This window comes from Brienomyrus brachyistius, chromosome 6 (genome assembly GCF_023856365.1).
Source record: "Brienomyrus brachyistius isolate T26 chromosome 6, BBRACH_0.4, whole genome shotgun sequence".
NCBI classification, from domain to species: domain Eukaryota; kingdom Metazoa; phylum Chordata; class Actinopteri; order Osteoglossiformes; family Mormyridae; genus Brienomyrus; species Brienomyrus brachyistius.
This window is the reverse complement of record NC_064538.1, coordinates 22125432-22134830: the sequence shown is the minus strand read 5'-3', so window position 1 is coordinate 22134830 and position 9399 is coordinate 22125432. Positions and strand designations below refer to the sequence as shown.

At 40.8% G+C, this 9399-nt stretch overlaps 1 protein-coding gene across 1 annotated transcript; it reads left to right on the top strand.

Moving 5' to 3' along the window:
- The first annotated feature begins 3581 nt into the window (after positions 1 to 3581).
- On the top strand, positions 3582 to 8568 carry si:ch73-206d17.1 (tyrosine-protein kinase STYK1). The gene is made up of 10 exons (XM_049016675.1): positions 3582 to 3888; positions 4076 to 4144; positions 4393 to 4506; positions 5025 to 5243; positions 5947 to 6128; positions 6314 to 6397; positions 6693 to 6910; positions 7135 to 7175; positions 7670 to 7766; positions 7901 to 8568. Exons 2-10 carry the CDS (start codon positions 4105 to 4107, stop codon positions 8070 to 8072), a joined length of 1167 nt encoding a protein of 388 aa, XP_048872632.1. The 5' UTR covers positions 3582 to 3888; positions 4076 to 4104; the 3' UTR covers positions 8073 to 8568.
- Positions 8569 to 9399: the final 831 nt, after the last annotated feature.

The window sequence follows — 9399 nt, the reverse complement described above, 5'->3', positions numbered from 1 at the left end:
TACATCAGTGTCTGACCTCACAAATGCTCTTCTGGATGAATGGGTAAAAATTCTCACAGACACTTTCCAAAATTTTGTGCAATGCCATCCCAGATAAGTGACCAACATCATAATAATCCCGATGGATTTACAATGTGGTGTCGTAAATGTTCCTGTAGGTGTACTGGCCGGAAGGCCTAATATTTTTGTCGATTTTGGCAGAATGATTCCTTAGACCCAATAGTGAATTTCATAAGGATAAAGTGTTTGACTAAAATGTAGTAATAAATCCATCCATCCATCCATCTGTGTGTGAGGCCACAGTACCACTTGCAAAGACAAAGAGCTACATTATCTGCCTTTTTAGGGCTGTTCCAAGTATGGGCCGGAGAAATCGTGTGTGATCAGCATGTTGCTTTGGAAGGAAGCTCTTACTGAGAGAAACTTGGCGATGGTTCATTAGGGTTCTAAACTGGAGAAATCAATGCACTTTCTAAAGCACCTTAAGCATGTCGGAAATGCAGGGAGCAGCTGGACACCTCTATGGAAACTGTTTTGTGATTAACTGTGAATCCAGAAACTATGAGTTTAATGTATAGGAGGAGTTTAATGGTTGCACTTAAGGAGCTTCATTTATGTGTTAACCTATGTATCTGATACACACTAACCTATAATTTTGTCTACCTATAGGGTACCAACATACCGCACATACAAAAGTGCAAAGTACCACATAGAGCACAGTGCAATGCTGGTCTTACCAATTATTTAACAAGAATTTTGATTGAATTCCCGCTGCACCATCCCAATTCCGCCCATGAACTAAAGCAGAATTTGTTTTGAAATTACTTAGCTATAATTACTTATTCATTATAAACGTATTCGTTTCATTGTGTGTACCGATCCGAAAATGATGTACCGAACGAAGACGAGGACCGTAACGTGTACCGGTACAGTTCTAGACATTTCACTATGACTTGGTATGACGTTATAGTATAAACAGCGCTACTGCTTCCCACTTCCCGATTTGCGAAATCTTGCTTTGTGCGTGTGAGACGTGTTCCATCTTCTCCTTGCGTTGAGCGTATTTCCTCCAGCAGTCCTAAAGACATACAGTTAGGTAAACTAATCTAAATTGGCCATTGAGTGTGTGCCTGACCTGTGATAGACTACAATCCCATTCGAGGTTTTTCCCTGCCTTGTGTCACTCTGTACGAAGTTATTTGGATAACGGATGGGGTGGACTTCTGCACATTTACACTTTTCCACAAGGGGGCACTAGAGTATTATCAGATGATTTCAGCTAGGAACTGTCACGTACACTGCTGCGAGCTACGGACAGGCAGCTACATTGGATTATAATTGGAAATAATTATTTCCCACTCAGTGACTAGGGACAAAATGTTTACTTAAGTTAATTTAGCAATCTTCATTTTTTGTTCGAAAAACATGACACTTCTTCCTTATTTTCAATAACCAGTTATTAATCATTATGTGACATCATTCCAGCTGGCGTGCGCAGTCTATTTAAAGTGACCCAAATATAATTTTTGATTCCAAATAAAACTGTATAACATTAGTTTCAATGTGACACGAAATAAGTTTTCGTTAATGACTTGTTGTAGTCGAAACAGGCGACATGGCGCACTAGCAGATTGCACTGTCATGTTCAAGTCAACTTTTATGAGTTTACGTTCTTACGTTCACATTGGTTTCTAAAGAAAATCTGCTCAGCCTTCCAGACGACTTTAAATCACCTTTAATGTGTATGTGTGTTTCTATGTCCTGAATGGGGGGCTTACCTGTGTTACATAATATATAATACCACATTTTTCCCAGAACAGGTTCTCGCTCACCGTGATCATCATCAATTCTTTACTAATAATGTATGGAATATGGACGAAAGGATTGAATTCTTCCGATTCATCTATCATCCACTGTCACATTGTGCTAGAGAGAGAGAGTTTTGATCCAATGCCATCACTGACGGGATCAGACCGTGTTTGTGTTTGCATCTAGGTGTCGCCATCGAAACTGACACCTAATAATAATTGTTATAATAACTCAATGCGTGACAATGGACAGTGAGAGGGACATGCCCTGTTTTATCGGGGACAGGAAATGCATAGACTAAGCAACCTAAGAGCCAATGTATAAAACCTCAGCGAGGCAGACAGGATTAAGTAATTAAATACTCCAGAACAAAGCATTTAATCAGTTACTGGGGTAAAGTGGCAGACATAACAAACTAACTGACCTTTGGACCTTAGGTGGGACAGAACTTTTATTGCAAACAAGGGCACTGGAGCGGAGATAAGTGTAGCATGTGAGCCTTGGCGTGCGTGGGAATGTCACTGTCCCATGCTCCATTTATGTAATCTAATAATTCTCTTTAGCCAAAGTTACAGTCGAGAAAATATTTATTCTGATTTTGCTGTGGGAAAGCCCAACTGTGCAAAGTTATGTGGAGGACCATTGCATGTGTTTCTCCATTGAATTCCTGGTCAATGATTCACTCACAGCTGCAGGAGGAAAGTGTGACATCTTGATAGGTGCAATTTGCTTCTTATCCAGGACTGGACCGAGTGTATGATCAACCAGAGACCTGCTTCTCCTCCATAGGCACCCATACCTGCACCTGAGCTCCCCTCTCTTTCTATGTAGGCCTATCGTTCTTCAAAATCTTCCATCTTCAAGGAGACTGAAGTATAGCCCTCGATGCATACGAGGCCATGGGATGACTGTTTATCATGGGGAAAACCCAAAATCCCAGTCAAAAATGTTTCTATGTTAAGACAAATCAAGATATACATTATACATCCCAGGACAAAATTCATTTGCATACAGCAGCACAGGAACATACAATGCACAGGTACAAACACAAAAACTCGAGACAAAGTGTAAGGACACATAGTGCAAGTAGTTAGCGGGTAGCAAGTAGCAGTCAGCACAACTAGCCTCTCTCATTTTTTGTCTCTTTTCTGATGCTCTTCTTTTATCTTCCAATTGTAAAAAATAACTGAACTGAACTGATATCTACTATCCATCCATCCATCCATCCATTTTCCCAACCGCTTATCCTACTGGGTCGCTGGGGGTCCGGAGCCTATCCCAGAAGCAATGGGCACAAGGCAGGGAACAACCCAGGATGGGGGGCCAGCCCATCGCAGGGCACACTCACACAGCATTCACTCACACACCATTCACTCACACTATCTACTACTCATGTATTATTTACTGTGACACATTTCCTGTGCCAGAAGGCCATGGAATAATAACATAAATACTGAGTAAATTGCAACACTGTTTCTTCAGTTAAAATGCCTTTTAATTTCCTTGCAATATTTGCTTGTATTCCTTTGACATGGATACTGAGATAAACAACATTTGCCATATTTTCCTCAACTACAAGGTCCTGATGTTCTTGTTGTTGTAGCATGCAATAATTCACTACGTAATACCAATTAAAAATAAAAACAGACATTTTAATCAACCCAGACCTGTTAATCATTTGCATGTGTGCTTTCATAGTGGACCAGATAACACGGATAATCCAAATTGACTCTGAAATCTACTGGTCGGCCTTGCCTTTAGAGTCTTTTTCCTAATTCAAACAACAGAAGCATGCCAAGAAATAAATTATATATATATTCTTGACTTTCAAGTCCCCTCTATAGAATTTCCTGGTTAGTTATTAACATGCTTCCTCAGTAGCTACTTACTAGTGAACATTTCATGGCCATTTCAGCAAGATATGTGCCTTGTACAACGGATCATGCACAAAAAGTGGTACTGTAGGATCGATTAGTAACCATTCGGTCAACAGTGCCTGATTCCAGGTAGGACGCAGTTTTCAGTAAGATAATGTGAAAGGACACATTGCAGTTAACGTCTGTTCAGTTCCTCTTCAGGGTGAGTAATACCGTAATGAAATAAAGTCACGTAGTGAAACATCCGTCATGCAATAAACCTATCATGCTGATGTATCGTTCTGTGTTGAGCCTTTGCCTTGACCTATGCAAGTGGCCTAATTTAAAGCCTCGGGTAACAGCGATTCGTTTGCGGTGAATTTTTCTATCTGTGTCCTCTATCGGTTTAGGTGTATGAAATGTTACAGGACTGTCCGAAATGGATGTACAGAGTCCTAGGTGCAATAACACTAAAGAAGGTAAATTCGGAATATATCCCTGCACTTTACAGCTTGCCTGTCTCATCTTATGTGCACATAATACTTATATTATGCTACTTACAGGTTATTACGTATATAGGCCACTAATTAAATTGTAAGGCTACACTATAGAAATTAAAGAAATTTGTTTAAATCCACTAACTTACCATCCTTACGCAATAAAATATGGAATGCATATAATACTAGAGACAATGTAGACATCTGTGAGTATTGTCTGTGACTTCCAGGTGCAGGATTTGCTGTGATCATCGTCCCAGTTCTTCTGTCTCTCAGTACTGTGGTTGTGGTCTTTTTCATATTGTGGAGCCTCTACTGCAGGAGACCAGGGCGAGAAAGCCAGGGTAAACCAGCATGTTTTTCTTATTTGCAGCACGGCAGAGAATTCAGTGCAGGGGCCTCCAAGTCTTCCTATCGATCACCCAGCTTAAACTAAAGCTTCATATAGATGTAAAATATTTTGCCTGACTGAATGATGCGAAAGGATTCCGTCAGCTGGCTGGTTCATTACTGACATCGCAGGTCTCCCCAAAGTTCTAGGAGCCTCTTGCAAATTGATAGCAGCTCCCCGGCATCAAATTTCATTTTACAGGGTGATTTGGGAAAACTCATTAATACTCACGCATTAAAGAAGCACTATCATTTGGCCCCAGCCAGAGAATTTTAACCGCAGCAACCCCGGCCAGAACAAAAATATCGCGGTATTCCCAATATGACAAATATACCTCAATATTTAACATACCGAGCTACCACCCAAGCCAAAAAAGCACCCCCCCCCCCCAATTGTCCCTCACTTGCTTCCCTGATACCTTCAACTGCATCTCATTTATAACTGAAACCTTCTTCTTTCTCCACCTGGCAGTTAAAATCTTGTACAATGCAGGGCAGGGCTCGATCAGCATAGACACGGTGTCAGGGACCTGGTTGCGTTTGCACAGCCTATTGGACACATGGCAGATGCCTGCAGACTGCAGACTGGAAGCACTGGAGTCCATGCAGATGGGCCATTATGGAAACATCTACAAGAGCCAGCTGAGGAGAGGATGTGTCACCACTGCTGTGGTGGTCAAGACCCTCCAGGGTACATGTCACTTCTGCCATACAAAGGAAAGCAGCGTAACTGAATATTTTTATACCCATTAAGCGATGAAGAAACTATGAAAAAACTAACTTTTTTTCGGGATGGAGGTAAACTGTGGATAACTGAAACCTCGGGTACGATGGGACTATGGTAGTTAATTCCCATGATATATTAAAACACGGCTGCGATATATATATCATTTTTATCGTTATGTCAGGAGTTGAGCTCCGTACATTGTTTTTTTTTTGTGTAGGCGCAATAAAAGAGCAGCCATACGAATTCAATAAGTTTAGCTGTAGCTAACACTGTGTGGTGTCCAGTGAATATTAGGGCAGCTTAGCTGTTACCCTACAGTTAGGAAAGGTTAAGATTTTTGAAAGTTAGGATGTAATACAGCCCCAGGACAGAACCGACAAAATGCGGTTATAATTGAGAATCCAATCTGTTTGGATGTGACTTATCTTGCAATATAATGAATAAGATATCAGGGTTTGTTTAGAGCTTGTTCACTGAATCTGACGGGTGACTTTGATGAATTTACTGGTTGCTGGTATCATTTAAATTACACATTTATTTATTGATTATTGTCACAAAACACCCTCCATAGATTTACAAGGTTTAAGAGAGAATCATTGAATGATTGCATTTATTGGAAGTATCAGTATATCCTCTCAGTGTTGATCACATATGTCTACATCTCCAGGCAACAACAGCCAGGCCACAGCTGGGGAGTTTGCTGCCTGGGCCCAGTTCCATGCTGTGGTGTGCAGGCATGAGAATCTGGTGCGGATGCTGTTCTGCCAGACCCAGAAGCTGCCCATGTACTTGGTCCTGGAGGCCAGCATCCCAGGGAACCTGCTGGACTTTTTGTGGACACTAAGGCAGGTTAGGCCTTCTTTGGCAAAGCATGCTGGGTTTTTTCAGCGGTTTATTGATCACCATGGGGAAATTCTCTTTATGCCTCCCTCTTTAAATGCTTCAGTTATGGGCACACCAGCAGTGGCACTTAATAGTGGCATTTAACTTGAATAAAAACACAATCACAAACTAACCCATCTGTCACTCTCCAGAATGATGTTGAGAAACCCGGCCAGCTGGAGCACTTTTCTGAGAGGTCGGTGTACTTGGTAGCAAAACAGTTGTCAGCTGGTCTGGTGCGTATTCTTCTGCATTGTTTTTAATCCGGTAAATCAGTAATCTATTTGCAATGAGTAAATAACAGAACCTGTGCAATGATTTCTGGAGAAAAATACACTGCCTATGTTTTTAGTTCCTCTGACATCCCTTTGCAATCACAGATCAAATTTAAAACTTCAGAGTGCTGTATTTACCGAATGTTAAGTGTCTGTAAGTTGTAAGTCAACGTATTCCTATTCCACTAGATGGCAGTATGCCTAAACCCATTCACTTATCTGTAAGTCATTGGTCTTCCACTTTTGTGTTTTTCAGGATTACCTGTTTTCAGAGCATGGGCTATATCACGGGGATGTGGCAGCCCGGAACATGTTAATTGGCAGTGGACTATCGGTGAAGGTGTCTGGCTTGGGGATGGCATTTGAGGCTCGGCAGATGGGCAAGGTGGCCAAGCCATGCGTTTCAAAGGTGCCTGTGAAGTGGCAGGCCCCAGAGCGGATCATGCAATTGCCGCTGACTGATCGGAGTGACGTGTGAGGGGGAATCATTTATTCACTCATGACAAATTCAGTAGATTGACATGTTAGAGCATCGTCACAATGCAAACTAGCTAGATGGTGAATAGGCTATGTAAAGTTGTGCTATCATACCCCCAATGATCGTCAACTAGTTCAGTGGATAAATGCTATTATCAAAATGAAAAAACAAACATAATATACTTCGCCATCTCAAGTTTATTTCTTCTCTTTTGTATCAGGTGGTCTTTTGGCATTCTCTTATACGAGCTGATTACCTTAGGTAAGACATCCAGTGACGGTGAAACAGACCTGTCACATTTTTCACACAGTACCCTAGGATCACTTGAGCATGAGTAACTAATGTAAGAAAGTTCCTGGAAATATCACCAATTTTCAGCCGGACAGTATGGGAGTTCAGTTCGTTAGTATTCATCACTTTCTTGCATATTACAATACCTCTTACCAAGCCCAGCAAGTTTTAAATTGTTGAAGTAGTTCCAGAGAAAAGAGGGGGGGTCCTACCTGGTGTTACGCAGAGGTGCCTAGTGATGTAGCCACTCAGTGTGTAAGGCTGGGGTCATGCAATGCATTAATGATCATACAGTAAAACTTCTTCTGGTTCAAATCCGGCGGCTGGCAGGCTGATGTCACAGATGGACCAATAAACCAACTTTCTCATGACGCACTGGCTGCCTCTGCTCAGACACTCACTTCATTTTGGGCATCTGCTAAATAAATAGAGATGCAAATGTAAGTACATTTTGTCCCTTTCAGGGTCCCCCCCGTATCCTGACATGGAACCAATGGAAGTGTTTCCACAACTCCAGAAATCGCACCGCATGAGGAGGCCTGGAAGCTGCGGGAGACCCTTGTGAGTGTTGTCATTCTGACACAATGCCGGTGTTCAAAGGACAGTTGTTTGTAATTGAATGAAATGTGTTAGTAAAAAAATGAAACAGTTCCCAACCTGTTGCCTTCCCAAGTCAGTTGCCATTGGTGTTGCAGATATGATCTCATGACGTACTGCTGGATGTGGAACTTCAAGGACCGACCCTATTTCTCATCTATTATTAAGCTACTGGATTCGTATGTATACCTAGCAGACACGAAGATATTGTGTGCCGAAGACAATATGGACATCACAGAGTACAAGAAAGCGGCTGGTTTCTTGTCTTGATTTTAAACAGTTGTCACCTTGCCATGCACTGTAAACAGGGAACTGCTGGACAAAGATTGGTGAACGTCCAAAATTTTAATTTTGTGGAACATAACTAAGTTTGTGCGGAAATCACTGCGCCCTGTAGCCGCTTAATGTTTTTGTAATACAATCACTTCTGGGGTGCACAACTTTTACATGTGGATCAAAGCATACAAAGTGAATAAAAATGGTAATCATCATTTTGTTAGTGTCACTTGGAAGGAAGGAGTGACAGAATGTTAGAAGCCAAGATAAAAGCAAGCCTAGGCTAGAACAAACTTTAAATGGTGAATGCAAAAATACATTAAAAATGTTACTTTACACAAAATGCATTGTTGTAAGTAGCAGTGTGCAGATCACAAAACAGAAACGACAGATAGCTCTTCTAGACAACCTGTAAAAAAATGCAACAAGTGTTTCTTCATTTTTAGATTGAACAGTTTTTAAATAATAAAAACGTCAGTCTATGAATGGAGTGAGGTGCTCAACTGTTCCCTGTTTTTGTTCCTCCGTATTGCCCTTCGCCTCGATGATCAAACATTGACTAAACATTCTCAAGCACTATTCCCTTATCCATCCAGAATGTGAGTGTTTAACCAGAATGAAATTAATTCAGTAGATGTTTCCTGATACTACACATCACATTACTGGATGAGGTAACTGAAGTTCGTTTGATGGAATCGTTGGTTTAGAATCCCATGCAGTGACTCATACTTAGTTTGAACAAGGTAGATGGGCACCATGCTTTTAAATAATTAACTGGATCAGATAGTTAGGGATGGATGGAAATGTACCAGCATCGTATACTGTGTACCATGGATTGTGGATTCAAGCAGTATAATAATCAAGCAGTATAGTGATCTAGTTTAATGTGGTTGATTGGAATTGGATGAAACAACTCTTTGAAAACTCAGTTGTGTTTAAAGTCAGTCATCTTGCCTGCCAGTGTACAAGAAGCAGAAATAAACAAACAAAGTTCCTACAGAGGATTATGAAATGGACAGTAATGGATAGCTGGGAAATTTAGTCAATCTAATGTTTATTTTTAAAAACAATTTTAAATACAGATTGAAAAGATGACTGGTGCCTGGTATTAACCGATGTACGAAACTCCCGAGTGCCTTTTAACAGTTTAGGAATGTTAAACATATATTACATTTACAGTTATGGAGATGGGTGAAAACAAAAGTGTGAGATCAGATTCTTACATTCTATTATTTAATTCAAAATTCAGGGCTTAAAACAGTACAATTTTCAGCAGTTTCCCTTTTAAAAGAAGGCAAATGTAAGCAGAATTACTGTCCCT